At 42.8% G+C, this 26286-nt stretch overlaps 1 protein-coding gene across 1 annotated transcript; it reads left to right on the forward strand.

Annotated features, from left to right (window-relative positions):
* Nucleotides 1–880: 880 nt before the first annotated feature.
* Nucleotides 881–10396, forward strand: LOC308378346 (inositol monophosphatase 1-like). The gene is made up of 9 exons (XM_080855222.1): nucleotides 881–949; nucleotides 1964–2032; nucleotides 2159–2292; nucleotides 4460–4564; nucleotides 8697–8742; nucleotides 8878–8986; nucleotides 9083–9191; nucleotides 9518–9669; nucleotides 9985–10396. Exons 2-9 carry the CDS (start codon nucleotides 1970–1972, stop codon nucleotides 10107–10109), a joined length of 843 nt encoding a protein of 280 aa, XP_080711348.1. The 5' UTR covers nucleotides 881–949; nucleotides 1964–1969; the 3' UTR covers nucleotides 10110–10396.
* The last annotated feature ends 15890 nt before the right edge of the window (nucleotides 10397–26286 follow it).

The following is a 26286-nucleotide window of genomic DNA, read 5'->3' on the forward strand; positions in this document are numbered from 1 at the left end:
ACCATGTTACCCAAACTCACTTCCCATAGACACTGGCGCACAAATACTGAAGTTGAAGTTATTCAAACCATTTTGTTCAGATTTCATAGTTGCACAGTTTCTCTTGGTCCAATACTCTTTTCAAAGATGCAATCTGCTAGGTTTTCTTCAAGGGAAAGGGTCTGACTATTAAGAGCCTTAGTTTCCCCTGAATGCATTGTGGGTAGGCAAGCCAGACTGCCTAAGTAGGACCATGAAAATGTAGTGTGCTTATGTCTTGAAAGTCTTTGATTTGTGCAAACACTCCCATGCTAAATTGACTAAAAATGTGTAATGCCTGTCGTTTCATTTTAGTTTATAATGTTGGTTAATTGTGATGTGCCTTTTCATGTACTTTGCTTCATTAAGACCTATTTCACCATTAATAAAGGTAACATAGATAAAATAATAAAGACGAAATAAAGACTTTAATAAAGGTAAAATAAAGACTTTAATAAATATACCTATTTTCTAGTGTATTATGAATTACATTAGATGATAGGCTTAAAAAGTTACATAGTAAGTGTCCCCCTGAGTTACTTGCTTATCATTAAATTGGCGTTTAAAATGTCGAGGTATGAGCACCTGAATACTGTGAAAACCAAGTTAGGCACACATCATGAATCAGTATCTTAACAAATGCTAACAAAATAGAAAACCGTTTACGAGGATCTTAGCATGGAACAGATTGTGACTACTTCCCTCAAGAGTACTTTTCCACGTAACATGTTGGTTCAGATCCTAGTTTTTTTCAAGCACAAGTGCATGTTGTTAGATGGGTATGGTGTTGAAATATTTAGGGCGGTAACTGGTACTTTTCCTTTTCATCGTTTCGTGCCAGCTATTTATTTCCTGCCCTCATCGTGAAGTTGCATTGCATCTAGAAGGTCCTTGAAGCACGACGTCCGGACAACTCTTAACGTTAACGCAGGTACGTGGATGAAAATAAATGGAATACATTCTTGTGATGGCCCTCTTTGGAGATTGTGTTCAGCGATGAAGTCCTGCAGTGTGATGGTATACCCTAACAATTTTGGAAGTAAAATATTTGTCTGAATAGATTAATGTATCTTACTGAAAGATGAGTAATTGTCATAAAGGACACATTGCATTAATAGAGCTCTGAATGCCCTAGATAAAACACGTGGATTGCGTAATGCACGGAGACGCGTAAATAAACTTGTTGAAGCAGTTTCATGCAATGCAATTTTGCCATTAGGTATTTTTTTAGGGGAGCACTTGCTAGAGGCAAAGGAATTGCAGTCTTCTGAAATGGTGTTGGTTCATACGTATCTTATTGCATCTGTTTAGGTATTGTTCTCTAGTCATCTATTGGAACTGGACAATACCATGTCTTGGGTAATTTTTATAAAGTCTACAGGCTATGCCTTCTGACTGACAAATGTGTAATGATATGGTAGTGTACTGGGAGATAGGAAATGTTTAAAGGCAAAGTATTATCTGACATTGCTTTGCTCTTGGGAGAGAGAGGGGAAATAATCCTCAAAAGAATCATAAAGTTTGTTCCAGAGCTGTTTTTCCCCCAACAATCAAATAAAGTCTCATGGGGCAAACAGATGCCAGAGGCAGAGGAAATGTTACGTAATCCGTTAGTCTGCAATCCTGTTTGCGACGCATGCTTCCGTTTCTTTGAGCTGTCTTTTCCAATTGTTGAACCACATTAAAATGACTCATTATTGACCTCAAAAACAATTTTAAAATATGTGTTCTCTTGCAAAACAGGAAAGGCTGATTGCGTGCACTATACACAGTTTTAAAAGGCTCATGTTTTAGGGTTTAATATCCTTTGTTTAAAAACATTTTATTTATTTTATTATGTCATTATGTAAAACCTTTGCATAATATGTCTTATACTAAAACTTACTAACCATCCTTCGATATGTTTTAATCCCCCCCCCCCCCCCCCCATTCACCTTTTTTGAAGAAAAAAATGGGAGATCCTTGGCAAGAATCGATGGACCATGCAATTGTTGTGGCCAGGAAAGCAGGAGTAGTACGTGTTTGTCATCTACCAGTGCATATTCTCATGTGGAATTAGAGAAGAAAGTAAACGTTGATAACTTTAGTTTAGCCTAGTTGTTTTTAACATCTTGAATGTGTCTCCATGTAATTTCTCTAGGTTATTCGAGATGCACTTCAGAATGAGGTTAAGATCATGACAAAGAGCTCCTCTGTTGACCTGGTAACCAAAACTGACCAAAGAGTGGAGAGGATCATAATTGACTCTGTCAAAGAAAAATTTCCAAAGCATAGGTGAGACATATACCCTTAACAATGTGTGCTACCAATGTAATGTGTGTTTGTGTGTGTGTGTGTGTGTGTGTGTGTGTGTGTGTGTGTGTGTGTGTGTGTGTGTGTGTGTGTGTGTGTGTGTGTGTGAGTGAGAGAGAGAGAGAGAGAGAGAGGGAGAGAGAAAGAATGTGAAAGATAAGCAATTGTAAGGGTACATAAGGAAAAAGAGGAGGTTGTAGCTCGAACTGGTCATTCTTGAGGCCATGTGCTACTGGCTAGTACCACTAAGTAGGAGGAGCTCCAGAATCTGTTCCGTCAATGGTCAATGCTAGAGTGCCACTAGGGGGAGCTCCAGAGTCTGTTTTCTGGGACTGGCCGGTCAATGCCTGTGCCACTAGGTGGAGCTCAGTGCCACTAGGTGGAGCTCAGTGCCAGTCATAGGTCAGTGCCGCCATCAACTACTCATGTCAGGAGGAACTCTTGGAACTAGTCATTTACCAAACGGGGGCATTGGCACTTGCCATAGAAAAACAGACACGCTCGGTCCCTGTTGTTTAGGCATTATCAATTATATCCTTTATCAATCAATGTACTTGAATTTTTTTCTATATTTTTTTGCCAGAGCCAAAAAGAAGCCTGACTCATGTGCAATAGCTACAATATTTTACTTTAAACAGTGTGATGTATGTAGTATCTGTGCTTTGCAATATATGTTTCATTATTGCATTGGCTTTCTAAACAGACATAAGTTGTTTCATGAAAAGTGCCAGTGTGTCCATATCTGGTTACAGACAGGTTTCTAGAGGTCCTCCAGCTGAAATGATCATTATTAGTGATAAGTTGATGGTCGTTGTGACCGATGCTAGTCAATGCTTAGTGCAAGCGATCAGAGGCCCTGCCCAGAAGTTGTCATACCCCTGGAGCGCCCCCCTGGTGCAAATTATATCTGTGTGACGTTTGTGATTGGTAATATCCTCTAGATAGGCGGGACTAACAAAAAGGTCTGGCCAAGATGGCGGATGCTAAGGCTATAGCATGAAAACAAAAAATGACTTGCCGACCATTAGTGTCTTCACCAACACTGATTGTTGTTTCTATGTTGCATTAGCTTAGTCAAGTCATTTCTTCATTTAAGCTTTTGGGCTTGCCGACAGGCTATCCTACACTTGCCAGTAACTACCAGATGGCCAAACGCTGCAATTGAAACCTAAGTTGGTTGTATATGCTGATTTGTGATCTGATTTAGTCTAGCCTACTACATCAAGCTTACATCATAGCCTACACATTAAGTAGACTTCATCTAAAGATTACATCAATTGAAATGCATAAAAGTTGATTGAGTCCTGAAAGGAAAAATGGGTTAGGTCAATATTTTATTTCCACCAGTAGTTTTTCTAAGTTTTTAATGATCTGTTGCACAATCACATTGGTTTGTCACAGCATTTAGTGTTCTGAAAATGTTTCAACAGACCAACTTAGATGTTCTGTGTGCCAGGGCCCTCAGCAGTTAGTGCAAGGACAGAGACATTAACCGGTCACAGAACAGGCCCTGGAGCTCCCCCTTGTGGGATTGGCCAGTACTAGCACACCGTCTCAAGTCAGTCCGGTTTGAGCTACAACTGCTATTGGAAGGAATTTAAGTCACGCACACAGTCTCTTTAAGATGTAAGTCATAGAATCATTCAAAAATAAAGACAATCGTTTAAAAGTTGTGCAAGAAATATAAATGGTATTGATTAAAAGAAACACACACGCTCATGTGTTTCTACATGAGGTCACAAAAGTAACAGTGCTTGCACTTTAATAAAATAGTTTTAGCGTAACTCATGATAGCTGTAAACCTTGATTGTAAACTGACTAGAGGTAGGTGCACTGTACAGAGGTTATGAACACACACACCATAGGTGTTATTATACACATAATCATGCAAACATGAGTGTGTGTTTGAGAGAGAAAGAGAGAGCAAGAGTGTAAGTTGCAAAAATAGACACACACACACACACACACACACATTCTCTCTCTCTCACTCACACAAACATACAAACGTTCTCTCTCTCTCACTATTATTATGATATGCTCTTGCATAAGGTGATAATAATATGATTAATAACAGTTGTTGACAGAACCTTTGCCAAACCCTCACTTCATACTGACCTCTCTATGCTATAATGCCTGTGTATGTCCTCAGCTTCATTGGAGAGGAGTCAGTAGCCGCAGGAGAACCCTGCATTCTCACGGACAACCCCACATGGATCGTAGACCCTGTGGATGGAACCACAAACTTTGTACATGGGTAGGTCATTCTGTTACTCCATATTCATGGAGAATCTTTTCAGCCAGAAGTGTTGGATTTCAATGGTGTTATTTTGTGGGCATTGATTCAAGATTCATTTTCATTTTTCATGCACAATTTGCATTGATACAGTTTGAATTAAAGTTAAATATATGTGTGGGACAACGGATTGCCAACTGGCTATTTATGTGTTTCCTCCACTGATGTTACTACTGGTGTGTGTAAGTTAGAACACTTTAGCCAGGTACACACTTGCAGATCAGAAGTCTGTAACAGGTCACCAAGCTGCTTGAACAAATGAGCATTCCACATGTAGTCACATAGTAATTCAATTAAATTCAATTACATTTTATTTGTATAGCGCCATAACAATACAATTGCCTCTAGGCGCTTAACAGAGCCCAGAGCCTGAACCCCCTTAGTGCATGCACAACGGCAACAGGGGCAAGAAAAAACTCCCTGTTAGGCAGGAAGAAACCTTAGGCAGAACCACGGCGCATAAGGGGGGCCCCATCTGCTTGAGGTCGGCCGGGTGGAGACAGGAAGGTGGGACGGGGGGAAGGGGGAGGGGGAGGGTTGTGTGGCAGAAAGGGAAAGGAAGCAACAGGGGTTATACACAGCCAGCATTTGGTCACTGGACATAATAAGTATACAGACATATGTGGTAAATACATGATACAGGCAAGACCAGATTACTGTGCCAATAGGGTTACTGTTACAGGGGTAAGGGATGTAGGGACAGAGAAACATTTCAGTGGTGGCAAAAATGTATATTGTATATAAATGCTAGCATAGGGTATTGGGTAGAGTAGGTGTTCGGCAATGCAGTGGCGGTGGGTGCGATTGGCCGAGGGTTTCTCCAGGTAGACCAGGTGGAGAGACTACAGCAGCGTCCCATAGCGGAGATAGTCCTGATTAGTAGGGAGAGAAAAGGGAAAGAAAAGGAAGAAAGTGAGTGGGTAGAGTTCAGCTGTCCATGTGCATAGATGCGGAGTGGTGGGGGTGAAGAGCAATAGTTCGACTTCCATCAGCGATTGGAACATGCTATAAGGGAGAGAGAACATTTATGTTAGTAGACATCAATTTCAGAAACAGATAGGGAGATACATTTGGGTAGTAGATTTAACATTAGGCAATATGGCTATTTTATCAGTGTTATTATGGGCATAAGCAATATGGTATGGCAGGAGAGAGAGAGAGAGAGAGAGAGAGAGAGAGAGAGAGAGAGAGAAAGGGAGAAGATATGTTTAGTAATACTGGCATTTGTTATTTAGTTTGGTAGTGTACTTATGGAGGTATCAGTCGTAAGTTTTCTTTTTTAGTTCTGGTGAGTGAGGACAGCTGCATGTCCCCCCCGAGATCTGCTATAGCACTCTTTCACAGTGCAACATACACTGCCTGCAACTTGCAACCTGCACACACATATATGAAATATTTTTTATTTTTTTATTATAACATTATTTGTTTCGGATATATCTGGGTGACTAGTAATGGACAGTCAAGTGTCCACATGTGGTCATGTAGTAATGTACAGTCAAGTGTCCACATGTAGTAATGTACAGTCAAGTGTCCACATGTGGTCATGTAGTAATGTACAGTCAAGTGTCCACATGTAGTAATGTACAGTCAAGTGTCCACATGTGGTCGTGTAGTAATGTACAGTCAAGTGTCCACATGTGGTCATGTAATGTAGTCAAGTGTCCACATGTAGTAATGGACAGTCAAGTGTCCACATGTGGTCGTGTAGTGATGTACAGTCAAGTGTCCACATGTAGTAATGTAGAGTCAAGTGTCCACATGTGGTCATGTAGTAATGTACAGTCAAGTGTCCACATGTAGTAATGTACAGTCAAGTGTCCACATGTAGTAATGTACAGTCAAGTGTCCACATGTAGTAATGTACAGTCAAGTGTCCACATGTGGCCGTGTAGTGATGTACAGTCAAGTGTCCACATGTAGTAATGTACAGTCAAGTGTCCACATGTGGTCATGTAGTAATGTACAGTCAAGTGTCCACATGTAGTAATGTACAGTCAAGTGTCCACATGTGGTCATGTAGTAATGTACAGTCAAGTGTCCACATGTAGTAATGTACAGTCAAGTGTCCACATGTAGTAATGTACAGTCAAGTGTCCACATGTGGTCATGTAATGTACAGTCAAGTGTCCACATGTAGTAATGTACAGTCAAGTGTCCACATGTGGTCATGTAGTAATGTACAGTCAAGTGTCCACATGTGGTCGTGTAGTAATGTACAGTCAAGTGTCTACATGTGGTCATGTAATGTAGTCAAGTGTCCACATGTAGTAATGTACAGTCAAGTGTCCACATGTGGTCATGTAGTAATGTACAGTCAAGTGTCCACATGTAGTAATGTACAGTCAAGTGTCCACATGTGGTCACGCAGTAATGTTCAGTCAAGTGTCCACATGTAGTAATGTACAGTCAAGTGTCCACATGTGGTCACGCAGTAATGTTCAGTCAAGTGTCCACATGTAGTAATGTTCAGTCAAGTGTCCACATGTAGTAATGTACAGTCAAGTGTCCACATGTAGTAATGTTCAGTCAAGTGTCCACATGTGGTCATGTAATGTACAGTCAAGTGTCCACATGTAGTAATGTTCAGTCAAGTGTCCACATGTAGTAATGTACAGTCAAGTGTCCACATGTGGTCATGTAGTAATGTACAGTCAAGTGTCCACATGTGGTCATGTAATGTACAGTCAAGTGTCCACATGTGGTCATGTAGTAATGTACAGTCAAGTGTCCACATGTAGTAATGTACAGTCAAGTGTCCACATGTGGTCATGTAGTAATGTTCAGTCAAGTGTCCACATGTAGTAATGTTCAGTCAAGTGTCCACATGTGGTCATGTAATGTACAGTCAAGTGTCCACATGTAGTAATGTACAGTCAAGTGTCCACATGTGGTCATGTAGTAATGTACAGTCAAGTGTCCACATGTAGTAATGTACAGTCAAGTGTCCAAATGTGGTCATGTAATGTAGTCAAGTGTCCACATGTAGTAATGTACAGTCAAGTGTCCACATGTGGTCGTGTAGTGATGTACAGTCAAGTGTCCACATGTAGTAATGTACAGTCAAGTGTCCACATGTGGTCATGTAGTAATGTACAGTCAAGTGTCCACATGTGGTAATGTAGTAATGTAGTCAAGTGTCCACACGTAGTAATGTAGTAATGTACAGTCAAGTGTCCACATGTGGTCATGTAGTAATGTACAGTCAAGTGTCCACATGTAGTAATGTACAGTCAAGTGTCCACATGTGGTCATGTAGTAATGTACAGTCAAGTGTCCACATGTAGTAATGTACAGTCAAGTGTCCACATGTGGTCATGTAGTAATGTACAGTCAAGTGTCCACATGTGGTCATGTAGTAATGTACAGTCAAGTGTCCACATGTAGTAATGTACAGTCAAGTGTCCACATGTAGTCATGTAGTAATGTACAGTCAAGTGTCCACATGTAGTAATGTACAGTCAAGTGTCCACATGTGGTCATGTAGTAATGTACAGTCAAGTGTCCACATGTAGTAATGTACAGTCAAGTGTCCACATGTGGTCATGTCGTAATGTTCAGTCAAGTGTCCACATGTGGTCATGTAGTAATGTACAGTCAAGTGTCCACATGTGGTCATGTAGTAATGTACAGTCAAGTGTCCACATGTAGTAATGTACAGTCAAGTGTCCACATGTAGTAATGTACAGTCAAGTGTCCACATGTAGTAATGTACAGTCAAGTGTCCACATGTAGTAATGTACAGTCAAGTGTCCACATGTGGTCATGTAATGTACCGTCAAGTGTCCACATGTAGTAATGTACAGTCAAGTGTCCACATGTGGTCATGTAGTAATGTACAGTCAAGTGTCCACATGTAGTAATGTACAGTCAAGTGTCCACATGTGGTCATGTAGTGATGTACAGTCAAGTGTCCACATGTGGTCATGTAGTAATGTACAGTCAAGTGTCCACATGTAGTAATGTACAGTCAAGTGTCCACATGTGGTCGCATAGTAATGTACAGTCAAGTTTAAAACCACCACCTACATTTGGTTTACAACACATTCACACAGATGATGAGACAACATGTGCAACCTTTCCCCATCTGTAACAGGTTTCCCTTTGTAGCTGTGTCAATTGGCTTCGCTGTCAACAAAGAGGTATAGACAAGCAACTTTTTCTGACAAACTTGATAATTGAGCTTTAATCAAATTCAAGCTGAATTAAGATTATGTAAATATTATGTTTTGTTGATTGAGTGCCATTCATTAGAGTCATGTTTGTTTGTTTATCAGCTTGAGTTTGGAGTGGTGTACAGCTGCTTGGAAGATAAGATGTACTCAGCGAGGAAAGGCAAAGGGGCCTTCTGTGACGGAGAGAAGCTGCAGGTATCAGACCAAACAGGTAAACCTAATGGATGTCATATTTCGGCTATTCTCAGGGCAGTGATCGCACAGAACTAGTTGAACACTAATTGATTCCTTTTTGTGTAATTATCAGACATGAGAAAAACCATGATCATCAGTGAGCTTGGGTCAAACCGGGAGCCTGAGAAGGTCAGCAAGATATTTTCAACAATGCAAAAAATCCTCTGCATCCCAGTGCACGGGTGAGTGCCTTCTCTTTTGACTTTATATTTTCAGGCCATGCAGAGTTTTTCCTGTGACTTTATATTATCAGGCCATGCAGAGTTCTTATGTTGTCGTGTAGATCACTTTTTAGCTAAAGAACACATTGTGTTATAGATCTTAGCTGCTAAAAAACTTAAATAATGAATCTACGTATTTTTACTCACACTTTATTCATTCTGAGCCCCAACACATATATCCATTGAGAGATAGGTAAGGGGTGGTGTGGTAAATATGCCTAAATGTATTTTTTTTTTTTAAATATATCATACATATGCTATAAACATTGTTTTCGCTGTCTGTCTAGGATTCGTGGTTCAGGCACTGCTGCCACAAATATGTGTATGGTGGCTTCAGGGGCAGTTGAGGCCTTCTTTGAGATTGGGATCCACTGCTGGGACATCGCCGCTGGGGCAGTGATTGTTACTGAGGCTGGGGGCGTCCTGATGGATGTGGATGGTAAGGGTTAGGGTTAGGGGTAAGGCTCCTGGAAACGCTCCCAGTTAAAGCTTAAGCTCTGAAAAAGTGAATATCAAAGCCAGTCAAAGGTTCAGAGCATTCACAATTAAATAATGGGATGAAATTAAGTATCCGGCTGCATCCTCTGATATGTCTCATCAGTTTCACCACAGGGATTATTTTATTTCACTTTTAATTCATAGATAGAAATCATTCTCAATGCCTTTTTTGTGCCATCTCTTAAGGTGTATTCAGATATTCTAACAGGTGTTGAGACCTTAAGTTTGATCAGTTCTTTTTTTGTGTGTGGTCTAGGAGGACCGTTTGATTTGATGTCAAGAAGGATGGTTTCGGCAAATAATAAAACAATTGCTGACAGGCTCGTCAAAGAGATAGAGATATTTCCTGCAGAGAGGGATGATGTCCCCAAAAAGAAGTGATGACTTCAGGCCATGTCATCACTGCCACCTCTATGACTGTCACCCCTACTGGAGGGTTGAAGCCCTATTAAGTTTTACATTTTGGTCAGAATTGAAGAATTTCCCTGCCATGTCAACGCAGACTGTCAAATGCCTTTTTTCACTGTATGCCAAAAACGTTTTCACTGTATGGCAAAACAGCATTTCACTGGGCATTAGTTTGTTTCGCTAATTTAATTAGAACACCTGTGATGTTCATATGATGTCAGTAAAAATGTAGTTTTTCTAAAAATAAATAAAGAGTTTCTTATGTTCTTATGTCTATCATTTTGTCACATTAAACATTCAAAATATCCTATGGCTTAAAAACAATCTGGTTCAAAGCAAATATGTCTTTGAATCTTGTCACATATGTGCAGTCTCCTTAGACTTAATTTGTCATTTACTGACAATACCACCCAGCTTTCCAGAATAAATCAAAGAAACTACTAAATGAGTTGTCACATACTGACTTGACATCAAATGCTACATACTTTCTGATAAAATCATGACTTTGTGCCATCAGTGTGTAGATACATGTCTAGTGGCTCACATATCAACCCAGTATCAATATGCTTTAGTTCAAGTAGTATAAAGTCAGGAAAGCCAGTTATATTAAGGTCATTTCAATGGTGATATTCCATATAATCCCATAGTCAAAATATGCAATCATTTATCTGTTTCTATCTTCTGTGGTTGACATCCATCTCTCTATGTTGGTATACTATGGACAACTGGAATGAAAAAAGAGCAACAGCTCCTCACTCCTTCTATTTCCCTCTTATACTACCCTGTCAACTACATCTTGAACATTTAATTGCTCTAATCATCAAAAACAACAATACACCAGCAAGCAATTTTCTCCTTCTCTAAAATCTTCTAAATGTCCAATACATTTTCCTTTGACATGGGCTCATTTAGGGGAAAGGGGGAACAATTACCCTGAAAGGATCTCATTTCACTCTTGCAATGCACTCATTTTGTTGTCAGTCTCCTTTTTGAGTTGCCAGCATGACATCTTGTAGTAGTCATTGTGAATTCTGCCTTTGTTCCCCAGTGCCACTGCAGAACTATACTTTCAACCTTAGCTGGCCTCTGCAGTTGGTGTAATTAGCAATGCAGAGGCCAGCATTGAACATCTATAGAAGTGAAAAAATGCATATAATTATTCCATGTAGTTCTGATACAGCCAGTAGGGGGAAGTGTTGCAGTACACATGGAGCTCTGAAAAAAAAGTGTGCCTGTTGTTATCTTTCATTTCTTTTAACTAAAATGAGATGAAATTGGGTTTTACACAAAAGTATTTGATTCCTTGAAATGTCTTGAAATGTTGAAATGAAAAGGTTTTGGCTAAAATAGTTTGCAAATGAGACAGACATTAGTAAAAAAGTGATTGGGTGTTTGAAAATGGTAGAATAATAGTAACTAGACAATGAAGGAAATACCAGTGCATGAAATGCAAAAGTTAAGAAAGGAAGAAGAAAAGAAAGAAGAGTGAAAGAAGGAAATAAGAAAGGAAAAAAGAGTAAAAGAAGGAAAGAAGAAGAGAAAGGAGAGTGGAAGAAGGAAAGATGAAAGGAAAAAGGAGTGAAGGAAGGAAAGAAGAGTGGAAGAAGGAAAGAAGAGTGAAAGAAGAAACGGAGAGTGAAAGAAGGTAAGAAGAAAAGAAAGAAGAGTGAAAGAAGGAAAAAAGAAAGGAAAGAAGAGTGGAGAAAGAAAGAAGAAAGGAAAGAAGAGTGAACAAGAGTGGCTCTGGATAAAGACAGTAAAGAGAGAGTGAAGAGGGAAAATACTATAATAATAATAATAATAATTCATTTTATTTTTAACGCACTTTTCATTCCAAAGAATCTCAGAGTGCCTACATATTAGAAATTAACTATAATAATACAATACAATTAAAAACAAATTTAAATATTAGCATAAGCATAACAGAAAAGATTTAACACAAGGCCAGAAATGCCTTCCTGAATAAAAACGTTTAAAGTCGAGCTTTAAAGGAGTCCAGCGTCTGCGTTGCCCTTAGGTGGTCAGGGAGGCTGTTCCATAAATGTGGCGCTGCCGAGCAAAAGGCCCGGTCGCCCATGGTGTGGAGCTTGGTTTTGGGGACGCGGAGGAGCGAGCTGTTTGAAGACCTGAGGGTGCAGGTGGAGGTTTGGGGAGTAATTAATTCTTGCAGGTAGGGAGGTGCATGTCCATTAATGCATGTATGGGTGATTATAAGGACTTTGTAGTCTATCCGGAAAGAGACAGGGAGCCAGTCTAGTGAGTGTAATATTGGTGTTATGTGCTCATATTTCCGGACCTTCATCAGAATCCTGGCAGCGCTGTTTTGGATGTATTGCAGCTTCTGGATGTTCTTGACAGTGATCCCATAGAAAAGTGAATTACAATAGTCCAGTCTTGAGGAGATAAAGGCGTGGACAAGCTTCTCTGCATCTGATAGGGTTAACGTGGGGTGGAGTTTGGAGATGTTTCTTAGATGATAAAAAGAGGTTTCGCACAGGTGTTTTATATGCTCATTAAAGTTCAGGTTAGAGTCAAACCTAACTCCGAGATTAGTGACTGTGGAGGAGAGGGGGATGACCTGGCTGTCGAAGGTGAGATGAGTCAAGGAGGATGACTGAACCTGGTGTGGAGTGCCAACAAGAAGGGCTTCAGTTTTGCTACTATTAAGCTGAAGAAAGTTGTTGCTCATCCATGCCTTTATCTCCCCAAGACAGGCGTTGAGAGATGACATGGCTGCAGTGGGGCTTGGGGCAGTTTTGATATAAAGCTGTGTGTCATCAGCATAACAGTGGAAAGACATCCCATGTCTGCTGATGACGTGTCCGAGGGGGAGCATGTACATAATGAAGAGGATGGGGCCGAGGACCGACCCTTGCGGAACACCACAGGAGATAGGGAGCTGTCTGGACTTGCAACTTCCCAGTGAGACATATTCAGTTCTGCCAGAAAGGTAGGACTGAAACCACTTGAGTGCAGAGTCTGATAGTCCAATGGTGGTGTGGAGGCGCTTTAGCAGGATAGTGTGGTCCACTGTGTCAAATGCAGCAGTCAGGTCCAGGAGGATGAGGAGTGAGGGTGATCCTGCATCGGCTGTCATCAGCAGGTCATTTGTCACCCTGAGCAAAGCTGTTTCAGTGCTGTGGGCTGAACGAAATCCTGATTGAAATTTTTCAAACAAGTTGTTGTGTTTGAGGTGGTCCTGAAGTTGGGAAGCAACTACCTTCTCTAACACCTTGGACAGGAAGGCAAGGTTTGAGATAGGCCTGTAGTTGGCTAGAACCTCCGGGTCCAGGGTGGGCTTCTTAAGAAGGGGATGGATGACAGCGACCTTGAGAGCAGGTGGGACATAGCCTGACTGAAGGGAAAGGTTAACGACTTTGCTGATGAAAGGACTGAGAGTGGGGATGTGTGACTTGAGCAGAGCAGTGGGAATGGGGTCCAGGGTACAGGTACACGATCTCATTTTTCTGAGGATTTATTCAACATGGCTCTCCCCAACCTCAGCGAGATGTAGAGGAGACAGCACACTCGCAGATGAGGTGTTGGTGTCATAGGGAAGCAGAGCTGGGGAGCTTGACATGAGAGCGAATGTTGTTGACCTTGGATCTGAAAAAGTCAATGAAGCTGTTGCATTGCTCCTCTGTAGCCTCAGTTGAAGAGGATGGTTGTGGCTTCAGGAGATGATTTATGGTGGTAAAAAGCTGTTTATACTAAAAGAAGGAGAAAAAAGGAGTAAAGCAGAGAGATGCAGTGTGAGAGAAAGTGGATTGAGAAGGATAGAGAGAAAGATGGAGAGAGAAAAAAGTAGAGTATGGAAGGTGTCTCTTAATATTCCTAGTTATACAGTTGAATGGAGAGGGACAGAGAGAAGATGAGCCTTGGAACCTTGGCTCAGGTGGCAGTGAAGCACAGGTGCAAGCCAGTTTAATTACCCTATTATGATGTCATAATGGCCCATTATAAGTTAATGGGAAAATTTGTATTCGTTTTTCTTTTATATCTTAAAAAGTATAAAGTTTAGAAAAGTGAAAAATACATAGCATAAGTGTCCTTTACAAGACCTACGCGCAGGTGCGGCTCGGACGAACGGGCAAACCGGGCAGTTGCCCAGGGCCTCGGCCACCAGGGGGGCCTCATCGTATTTCCATTTTTTTTTTTTTTTTTTTTTGCTAATTCAAATAAATCACTTGTCATTGCAAAATAATGACAGTTCATAATAAGCATGAAAAACGATTATTTTATTTTCAGTATCAGCCTAAAATGTATCTTAATTCCATCATGGAACAAATTATTCCAGGTCACGTGACTTTTCTGTCACGGACAATTTTTCGTGTGGTGACGTGTGTGGTTGCAAAGTTAAGCGTGAAACGATTTTTAAGAAAGAGGAAAGGGCAGGATGAGAAGTTCAGGAAGAAATTACCTAAGGTAACACACAATTTCCAATCAAGGAATTCGTCCGTGGAAGTGGAAGTAATATCTGATAATGTGTCGAGTTCATCTGATAATGTTTCAAGTGCTGCTAAACCAAGTTTAGCGATTGCTAGCAGCAGCAGACACACAGCTTGTAGTAGCACCAACTAGATCTGCCTGCTTTGCTTCTACAAAAGGTGAGCCATCATTAACCACAGCTGCCCATATCCGAGACACTGACATGTCAGTTCCACATAACATTAAAACGATTAACGGGGGGGGGGGCCTCCAATTTGCTAGAATCGCCCCTGCCTACACGTTTGAGTGAAGTTTCTAAGTTAAGCAGTTCGAGCTGAATTAAGCGCAGAAGTCGGTAAAAAGAATAAGAAGAATAAGAAGCCTAGGAATAACAATACAGGGCATTTCATGCACTGTAATTAGCTATTGATAGATACAGATAATTTAATCATAAACCTTGCACATATCATCAAACATGCTGCAAATGCTAATCAATCAAAAATAAGTTAGCTGCAGCTCAGGCTTCCACACAAGACCCTAAACCTAAATGTGTGTAACTGCTTCCTGCCAACTGTGTGTGAGTGTGTGTGTCCCTATGTGTGTTTCTGTGTGTGTCCCCGTATGTGTTTCTGTGTGTGTCTCCGTGTGTGTCTCTGTGTGTGTCCCTGTGTGTCTCCCTGTGTGTGCCTCTGTGTGTGTGTCTGTGTGTTTCCCTGTGTGTGTCTCTGTGTGTGAGTGTGTGTGTCTCTGTGTGTGTCCCTGTGTGTGAGTGTATGTGTCTCTGTGTGTCCCTGTGTGTGATTGTGTGTGTCCCTGTGTGTGTGTCTGTGTTGACGTGTGTGTCCCTGTGTGTGTGTGTGTGTGTCCCTATGTTTGTCCCTGTGTGTGTCCCTGTTTGTGTATGTGTGTACCTGTGTTGATGTGTGTGTCCCTGTGTTGATGTGTGTGTCCTTGTGTTGAGTGTGTGTGTCCCTGTGTGTGTGTCCCTGCATGTGTCTCTATGTGTGTCCCTGTGTGTGTCCCTATGTTGATGTGTGTTTCTCTGTGTTGAGTGTGTGTGTGACTGTGTGTGTCTCTGTGTGTGTCCCTGTGTGTGAGTGTGTGTGTCCCTGTGTGTGTTTCTGTGTGTGTCCCTGTGTGTGTCCCTGTATGTGTCTCTGTGTGTGTCTCTGTGTGGGTCCCTGTGTGTGTCCCTGTGTGTGAGTGTGTGTTGGTGGCGGAGAGAAAGCTAAAGTATGCATCTGATGCTCATATGATCACTTAAGCGAGTAGAGCAGGTGTTTGATGTGAGAATTATATTGCAAAGATGGAGATTGTGGTCTGGTAACTATATCTCCTTGATTAAAGCAATTGTTCCATGCAAAATGATATATGAAGCACCTGCAAATTGAGATGGGGACATGGAGATTTGAATCGCAGCATGCTGAACCATATTGGATAATTATCTTAAATGGAAATATATACAGACATTGATCAAGTTTTTTTTTTTTTTTTCAAACAAGCATGGAGGATCCGGTTAATAAAAGTGTACGTTGAGGATATCATGATGTCATCTTCACCGGCATCTTGCAGAGTTTGTGTATGCTGTGTTCTTTTATGGAAACAATAATCTCCTTCAGCTACAGGTGCAAGGATTTCCAAAACTGGCAGAAGTAATTCTGTTCTTTTCATAAACCTAGCAAATTTTGGTTCATGTGAATGTCTAGAAACAGAAGACAGTCCTTCGAATGTAGAGTAAATGCTAGAATCCATCATATGATTGTGAATGCACGTGTCATATAAACCAGGTGGTTGTCTGTGCCTGATGCTGACCTCCAGCTTCATGTTTAGACTAGTGTGATAGATGCCAAGTTGGGTTTCCTGCAGCAGGCTCCAGTCAATACAGAAGGTGATGAATTGTTCACCTCCATCTTGTCAATCTTCTACAGTCGATCCCAAAAACAAATGTTGCCAGCTCGCATTTTAAACTCCTCTTTTAATTACATTTACTGGAGTTTTTTTTTTTTCTGTATTTATTCATTTATTTAATTATTTTAAGTGCAACATGGGGAGATTTCTGCCATTCCCTCTATCAGTAGAGAGTGAGTGTTATTCATTTAAGCTCCACAAGTGTAAACCCCTAGATGAAGTGATCTCATCTTACACCTATACAGCGACTGTTATAATGGGAAACACAGGCAATGGTGGAAAATGGGACAGTGGTCGAGATGGAAATCCACCTGACGAGACACTCTTTCTATTGATTTCTATGTGTCATTCAATTTGTTTAAAATGTTAGGAAGAGAAATCAATACTCCTACCGACGATCGTGGAGGCTTTAGCAATTAGCACAGGTCTGGTCTGTTTATCAGACAACCTACTTATTGACAACATAAACAGAGGATAGCATTTCCTGAAAAATCTAATTAAATGGACCTTAAAATACACTATGTATCCTAAATCTATCCAACAACCATTTAGAATCAATACTTTGGTACTTGATGCATACTGTGGTATTGAATTTAGTATGAGCAATTAAACTGAGATTTGGCTGGCTGTAGGCCAAATAACCTCCATGCCAGAAATGTAACTGTCAGAGTGTCTAACTGTCAAGGGGGAATGATTTGTCATGAATTTGTCATCCACTATCCAGGGTGTGTTAAATGCATTTGGTGTACACAAGCTGTTCACAAGCTAATGCCAGAGCCACACCAGACAACAAAAGGACCTGAAATTAAGGAGCCTTAACTTTCTCTATCTCTTAGAGGGGGCTTGTCAAACCTCTTGTGTAGGCAAAAGGGATTTGACCAGTTTGTCAGTTTGCTAAAAGGAATTTTAAAAGGAATAGGCAACATGTGAGAGACAGTGGTTGTTATTTATATTTCTTTCAAATTCCTTTTTTACTTTATAATTAGGTGTGTGGTAATGATTCAAAAAGTCACCAATGTCCTGTCACTGCCATGCTTGACGATTTCGCTTCTCTCTGTGGATTGAAAGAGCTGCTCACCTGTTAAATAAGGCCTGCCATAATGACTATCCCAGCCTCTCTGTTCTCCCATCCATGTTCACCCTCAGGCCATGGGGTCTTGCAGTTCTTTCTGCCTGGGTTTATGGAAGTGAATTTGACAATAGATCAACACACACACACACACACACACACACACACACACACACACACACACACACACACACACACACACACACACACACACACACACACACACACACACACACACACACAAGCTCCAGGTCAGAGTCAATGGGTGTTATATAGAAGGACCAGTAGGATGTAACCCCTAATGGTGATACATAAATGCATCTTGTGAAAGTCAGACGCTGGGTGTTCTAGCATTACATGTGTTGGCAGGGGTCCTGCTGGGTTGTAACAAAACCAACACAAAACGATCAGCTCTGTAGAGAAGGGCTAGTGTGGAAGCCTTTCACAGAATGAGTCTGCCTATCTGCTGGTCACCAGTGGGGAGCAGTGAGCATTAGGGCCCTTGGAGACTGAGTAGCAGTGGAACATTTCTCAAATAAAAAAGCTGCATTTCTTCCTGCAATTCTAGTGGGACAACCGGCGCCAGATACCTCAGACCGTTACGCCATGGTTCATGACTCCAATAACGAAGAAAAGTCAACTGCTGCAAAGTTGCTGTACCTAATTACTATCAGTCGTGGTCAAGTAAATTCAATTCAATTACATTACATTTTATTTGTATAGCGCCATAACAATACAATTGCCTCTAGGCGCTTTACAGAGCCCAGAGCCTGAACCCCCTTAGTGCAAGCACAATGGCATCAGGGGCAAGGAAAAGCTCCCTGTTAGGCAGGAAGAAACCTTAGGCAGAACCAAGGCACAAAAGGGGGGACCCATCTGCTTGAGATAGGAAGGGGGGAAGGGGGAGGGTTGTGTGGCAGAAGGGGAAGGGAAACAACAGGGGTTGTACACAGCCAGCATTTGGTCGATGTACATAGTATATATACAGACATCCGGTGGTAAATACATGATACAGGCAAGACCAGTTTAGTGGGTATAAACTGTACTCATAGGGTTACTGTTACAGGGGTAAGGGATGTAGGGACAGAGAAACATTTCAGTGGTGGCAATAGTGTATATTGTATATAAATGCTAGCAAAGTGTATGGGGTAGAGTAAGTGTACGGCAATGCGGTGGCGGTGGGTGCAATTGGCCAAGGGTTTCTACATGTAGACCAGGTGGAGAGACTACAGCAGCGTCCCATGGCAGAGATTAGGAGGGAAAGAAAAGGAAGAGATTGACTAGTAATGTTTCCACTTCTATCAGCAATACGAACATGCTATAAGGGAGAGAGAACATTTATGTTAGTAGACATCAATTTTAGAAACAGATAGGGAGATACCTTTGGGTAGTAGATTTAACAGTAGGCAATATGGCCATTTTATCAGTTACTATAAGCATAAGCAATATGATATGAAAGGAGAGAGAGAGAGAGAGAGAGAGAGAGAGAAAGGGAGAATATTTAGTAATGCTGGCATTTAGCATTTTGTTTGGTAGTGTACATATGGAGACATCAGTCGTAAGCTTTAGGGTTGCAGGGTACACAGCAGTGCCCACTAGGCTGGTGACAGTCGCAACACGCGCCGTATGCTGTACCCGGGATCCGTAAAGGCCCTGCTTCACGGTACAACATACGCTGTCTGTAGCCCAGTTTTGTTGATTAGGGGGTTATTGCATGTGTTTAGATATGTTTAGTTTTGCTGGCAATTAGCATTTTGTTTGGTTTAGTGCATATGGAGATTTTGATCGTAAGCTTTGTTAGGGTTGCAGGGTACACAGGCTGGTGACAGTCGCAACACGCGCCGTATGCTGTACCCGGGATCCGTAAAGGCCTTCCTACATGGTACAACATACACTGTCTATAGCCCAGTTTTGTTGATTAGGGGGGTATTGCATGTGTTAAGATATGTTTAGTTTTACTGGCATTTAGCATTTTGTTTGGTTTGGTACTGTATATATGGAGATTTTAAGCTTTGTTAGGGTTGCAGGGCAGTAGTGCCCAATTGGCTGGTGACAGTCGCAACACGCGCCGTATGCTGTACCCGGGATCCGTAAAGGCATTCCTACACGGTACAACATGCGCTGTCTGTAGCACATGTTTTTATTTTTATTAGAACATTTTTTGTGTTCGGATAAGTCTGGGTGGCTGGCGCAGCAGATGATGGGTTTGTCGACGCAATTACTTGTGGCTACAGGATGCACTATAGAGGAATGTCTTTAGTCTTGATTTGAACATAAATTTAGGTATTTGCCTCTCGAATGGAGGCAGGGAGACTGTTCCAGAGGAGGGGGGCTCGGTAGCTAAAGGCTCTGCCTCCTATTGTGGTTTTTGATATTCTTGGAATTACCAGGAGGCCTGCACTCTGGGAACGGAGCAGCCTTGGAGGGCAATAGGGGACAACTAATTCCTTGAGGTAGTTTGGAGCCAGGTCGTTAAGGGCTTTATATCTCAGCAGGAGTACTTTGAAATCAATTCTATTTTTGACAGGGAGCCAGTGCAGAGAGGCGAGAACCGGTGAGATGTGTTCATATTTTTTAGTTCTGGTGAGTGTACGGGCAGAAGCGTTCTGTATAATCTGGAGGCTCTTTATTGAGTTGATGCTGCATCCTGATAGGAGAGCATTACAGTAATCGAGGCGGGAAGTAATAAATGCGTGGATTCATTTTTCTGCATCTTGGAGGGATAGGACCTTTCTAATTTTGGCAATATTGCGTAAATGAAAAAATCATGTCTTTGAGATCTGTTTTATGTGTGAGTCAAGTAGGAGGTCTTGGTTGATAGTTACACCAAGGTTTTTGATGTTAGTGTTGGGTGTTGGGAAGCCATTGAGTGTGGGTAGATGGGTAGATAGTGTAGTTCTCAATTGATCGGGGCCTACAAGCATAACCTCAATTTTATCAGAGTTGAGGAGCAGGAAGTTGTTAGCCATCCAAGATTTGACATCTCGCAGGCAAGCTTCTATCTTGGGTAGATGCACAATTTCATCAGGTTTCATGGATAGGTAGAGTTGGGTGTCATCAGCATAGCAGTGGAAGTTAATGCCATGTTTCCTTATGACAGCACCTAAGGGCAGTGGCGGCGCCAGAGATTTTTTTTCTGCAGGTGCTATGGGGGTGCTCAGCATTTTACCGAGGGTGCTATGAAATTAAGGTGATACCAGCATATTTGTCACATGGTTCTCTACTACAACACCTACCCACCATATCGTCACATCTGTTTACATGTTTCCTTTCTGAAGCGTCTTTGTGGTCCATGAAAAGCACCATACAAATCGATCGTATTATTATTATTATCATTAGGCTACTTCCGACGGACACGCACATAGCTCTACGTTCATCTGCGACGGTCACTGACAAAATGCATGCAGCATGTTATAGATTCCGCAATCCCAAGTACTTCACTTACTTCAGTGGGGGGTTAAAGTTGGCGCCAGGTGACCACCAAGCCCCCACTACCATGTCTGACAAATTAAACTAAACATAAATAGTTCAATACATTCTAAACTAAAGAGGTTCAAATAAGAATAGCAGAATACAGATATTTCTAGATGGCCTATAAACATGTCCGTACAAAGTGGGACAAATCTATTCACATATCAGTGCTAAAACAGTCAAAGAAATGCTTTCATAAAGTATATATTATTTCAGGTCACAATCAATTAAAACGTAGAAGCGTATACCTGGCTAGCACAGACAGACTGCTCTTCCTAGGCTAGAATCTCTGTTTTTTAAGGCGGATCCAGAAAACCCCAAAAAGGACCGCATTCATTAATGTTACACATCAAACAAAACCGTTCCACCTTAAATCTTAAACGGCGTAAAGATGCAGTTCAACGTTCACGCTCGCGACCTAATAGTACATAAACCATTCTTTTCTTGGGGGTACTATGGCTAATCCAGGGGGAGCTGTAGCACCCCCTAGCCCCTCCCTGGCGCCGCCCCTGCCTAAGGGTAGCATATAAAGGGAAAAGAGCAGTGGTCCAAGGACAGAGCCTTGTGGAACACCGTAGCTTACTCTGGTGTGATTTGATATCTTCTCATGGACATGAACAAATCGATGGTGATCACAGAGGTAAGCTCTAAACCAAGATAGGGCACAAGTCTCTGTAACAGGATATGATGATCTATAGTGTCGAAGGCGGCACTAAGGTCTAAGAGAACTAGTATTGAGGTGCACCCATGATCAGATGCGATTAGTAGGTCATTCAGGACTTTGATTAAGGCTGTTTCAGTGCTGTGGTGGGCCCTAAAACCAGATTGGAAGGTTTCTACGATTTTGTTTTGTTGTAGAAAGGAAGTAACTTGCTTAGCTACTAGTTTTTCAAGTATTTTTGACAAGAAAGGGAGGTTAGATATTGGTCTATAGTTAGCTAGATAATCGGGATCAAGGTTAGGTTTTTTGAGAGATGGTTTTATAACTGCTATTTTGAATGATTGTGGGACGTATCCTGAAATGAGTGAATTATTCATTACATTGAGTAGTGTCTCACTTAATAAGGGAAGTGCATGTTTAAGTAGTTTTGTGGGGATAGGGTCTAGTAGGCATGTCGATAATTTACATGAGAGGATCAGGGAGTTTAGTTCAGGGAGGTCAGTGGGTGCGAAGAATTCAAGGAGAGCACCCAGCAAGCAAGCCTCCACCGGCCCCATGCAGGCAGGCTGTGGGCACTGTGGGCTAGGGCCAGCCCACACCAATCCTACACAGGCCCGGTGTGGGCACTGTGGGCTAGGGCCAGCCCACACCAGTCCTACACAGGCCCGGTGTGGGCTTGCCCAAGCGGGGCCTGCAGCTGTGGGTTCACTGCGGGCTGTCACCGGATAGCCCAACAATCTAAGCTGCCCAGAAAACCCATGCTGGGCCTTTGCGGGCTGCCACATATGGCCCCCCTTAGGGCTGGCACAAGGGCCCTTTAAGGGCTGCCCACACAGGGCCCTCTGAGGGCTGTCCGCACAGGGCCCTTTGAGGGCTGCCCACGCAGGGCCCTTTGAGGGCTGCCCACGCAGGCCCTTTGAGGGTTGCCCACTTTGAGGGCTGCCCACGCAGGCCCTTTGAGGGCTACCCACGCAGGCCCTTCGAGGGCTACCCACGCAGGCCCTTTGAGGGCTACCCACGCAGGCCCTTTGAGGGCTACCCACGCCGGGCCCTTTGAGGGCTGCCCACGCAGGCCCTTTGAGGGTTGCCCATTTTGAGGGCTGCCCACGCAGGCCCTTTGAGGGCTACCCACGCAGGCCCTTTGAGGGCTACCCACGCAGGCCCTTTGAGGGCTACCCGCGCAGGGCCCTTTGAGGGCTGCCCACGCAGGCCCTTTGAGGGTTGCCCACTTTGAGGACTGCCCACGCAGGCCCTTTGAGGGCTACACACGCAGGCCCTTTGAGGGCTACCCACGCAGGCCCTTTGAGGGCTACACATGCAGGCCCTTCGAGGGCTACCCACGCAGGGCCCTTTGAGGGCTGCCCACACAGGCTCCTTTGAGGGCTGCCTACACAGGGCCCTTTGAGGGCTGCCTAAACAGGACCCCTGAGCTTTTGCTCATTGGCAAAATGCTGGCCCCTCAGTGCTGGCCCTGCGTGGGCAGCCCAAACATAGCCCATATGAGCCAAAAATGAGTGCAGGCTCTGTGTGGGCCTAATGAGGGCTCCTGTGGGCTATGTTAGGGCTGCCCACACAGGGCCAGCACTGAGGGGCCAGCACTTGGCCAATGAACAAAAGCTCAGGGGCCCTGCGTGGGCCTTGTGAGGGCTCCTGTGGGCTGTGTTAGGGCTGCCCACGCAGGGCCAGCAATGAGGGGCCGGCACTTTGCCAATGAGCAAAAGCTCAGGGGCCCGGCATGGGCAGCCCTCAAAGGGCCCTTGTGCCAGCCCTAAGGGGGCCCGTATAGGGCCTGTGGAGGCTTGCTTGCTGGGCACCCAGTTGAGGGGGTGTTGCCATAGCGCATTTTGGAAGGGGTGTAGGGCCACAGGCACCTCTGTGAATAATTTGTCATATGCCTTAATGTGAAACTCAGTATCAAATCAAATCAAATCAAACTTTATTTGTGCGGTGCATTTCATACACAAAGGTAACACAATGCGCCTCACAGTAGGAAAAAAAGAAAAAGGGGGGTTACAAATATTTGTAAAGAGACACAGATAGAAAAATAAGTAAACGTTCCATAAATGTAAAATAGATACATTTTACATTATAACAGGGCACCACATGCCAGCAGGGCATCACATAACACATAACAGCAGGGCACCACATGACAACAGGGCATCACATAACACATGACAACAACGCATCACATAACGCATGTCAACAGGGCATCACATGACAACAGGGCATCACATAACGCATGTCAACAGGGCAAAACATAACTCATGACAACAGGGCATCACATAACGCATGACAACAGGGCATCACATAACACATGACAACAGGGCACTACATGACAAGAAGGGCCCCACAAGACAACAGGGCACCACATGACAACAAGGCATCACATAACACAAGACAACAGGGCACCATATGACACATGACAACAGGGCACAATATGGCAACAGGGCATCACATGACAACAGGGCACCACATGACAACAAGGCATCACATAACACAAGACAACAGGGCACCATATGACACATGACAACAGGGCACAATATGGCAACAGGGCATCACATGACAACAGGGCACCACATGACACATGACAACGAGGCACCACATGACACATGACAACAGGGCACAATATGGCAACAGGGCATCACATGACAACAGTGCACCACATGACACATGACAACGAGGCACCACATGACACATGACAACAGGGCACAATATGACAACAGGGCATCACATGACAACAGTGCACCACATGACACATGACAACGAGGCACCACATGACACATGACAACAGGGCACAATATGACAACAGGGCATCACATGACAACAGTGCACCACATGACACATGACAACAGGGCATCACATTACACTTGACAACAGGGCACCATATGGCAACAGGGCATCACAAGACAAACGGGCCTCACATGACAACAAGGCATCACATGACAACAGGGCACCACAAAACACATGACAGCAGGGCACCACATAACACATGACAGCAGGGTACCACATAACACATGACAGCAGGGCACCACATGACAATAGGGCATCACAAGACAACAGGGTACCACATAACACATGACAACAGGGCATCACATAACACATGACAACAGGGCATCACATGGCACAAGACAAAAGACAACAGTGAAAACAAGACATCAAGGAAACACATGACAACAGTATCACATGCATTTGAATAGAGCATCAATGTTTGCAAAACAAATACTGAGTGGAAAAGTATGTGCAAGTATCTTTTTTATTTTATGAAAATTGTGATGATTTTCAAGCCAGTTGAATACTTTTTTTACACCAATTCGCTAGAATGGCCCTATCTAATATATAAAACACAGGGTGCTTATATGGTTTTCAAGTGTGCAGTGCCTTTTCCCTCTATGAGTGAGGTTTATGCCCCAGTTCTCAACTCAATTGACAGAATTGATTGGCTTGTCAATATTTATATGTTGTTATTTGTAAATTAAGGTTTTAAGAGGTAACAACCTCCCTGCCTCCATCTGAGATGCAGACACTGTCCCTATATTCAAATCAAAGCTTAAGACATTCCTCTTTAGTGCATCTTATAGCCAAAAGTAATTGCGTCAACAAACCCATCACCTGCTGCGCTAGCCAAAAGTGTGTCCTGTTTGCTGAGTGGATGCATGTACGGCCCCGGCATAACAGCTCATACTTCAATGTAAAGAATTATACAGCCAAAAGTAACTGCGTCAAGAAACCCATCACCTGCTGCGCTAGCTAAAAGTGTATCCTGTTTGCTGAGTGGATGCATGTACGGTCCCGGCATAACAGCTTATACTTCAATGTAACGAACAATACAGCCAAGACATTCCTCTCTAGTGCATCCTATAGCCAAAAGTAATTGCGTCAACAAACCCATCACCTGCTGCGCTAGCCAAAAGTGTGTCCTGTTTGCTGAGTGGATGCCTGTACGGCCCCGGCATAACAGCTCATACTTCAATGTAACGAATTATACAGCCAAAAGTAACTGCGTCAACAAACCCATCACCTGCTGCGCTAGCTAAAAGTGTATCCTGTTTGCTGAGTGGATGCATGTACGGCCCCGGCATAACAGCTTATACTTCAATGTAACGAACAATACTGCCTCTCGGTTTGTCCACACCATCATCTCACCGTCTCAAACATTGCCGAGTGGATGCATGCACGGCCCCGACATAAATAAATAAAACTTAAGAAGACCAATAGTATGTTTGCAAGCACACTAACAATATATGCCAGCATTACTACATATATCTTTTCCCTTTCTCTCTCTCTCTCCTTCCATATCATATTGCTTTTGCCTATAATAACACTGATAAAATAGCCATATTGCCTACTGTTATAATCTACTGCCCAAATGCATCTCCCTATCTGTCTCTGAAATTGTTGTCTACTAACATAAATGTTCTCTCCCCTATAGCCCCTGTTACCATTGTGCATGCTCTGGGCTCTGTAAAGCGCCTAGAGGCAATTGTATTGTTATGGCGCTATACAAATAAAATTGAATTGAATTGAATTAAATCATTTCTGATGAAATGAATAAATGAGCTGGATAACCACTGCCCTAAGTAGCCAATGAAAGCTATGGGGTGCTAATAACATTC

Source organism: Sprattus sprattus, assembly GCF_963457725.1.
Source record: "Sprattus sprattus genome assembly, chromosome: 17".
Lineage (NCBI taxonomy): Eukaryota > Metazoa > Chordata > Actinopteri > Clupeiformes > Clupeidae > Sprattus > Sprattus sprattus.

Bases quoted from the DNA above. Each gene is read 5' to 3' on its own strand.
- LOC308378346 (XM_080855222.1), top strand. From the start codon at position 1,970: ATGGGAGATCCTTGGCAAGAATCGATGGACCATGCAATTGTTGTGGCC. The intron at 8,743-8,877 runs GTATAGACAAGC...TTTGTTTATCAG, and splicing joins GCTTCGCTGTCAACAAAGAG to CTTGAGTTTGGAGTGGTGTA. The intron at 9,670-9,984 runs GTAAGGGTTAGG...TGTGTGGTCTAG, and splicing joins CGTCCTGATGGATGTGGATG to GAGGACCGTTTGATTTGATG.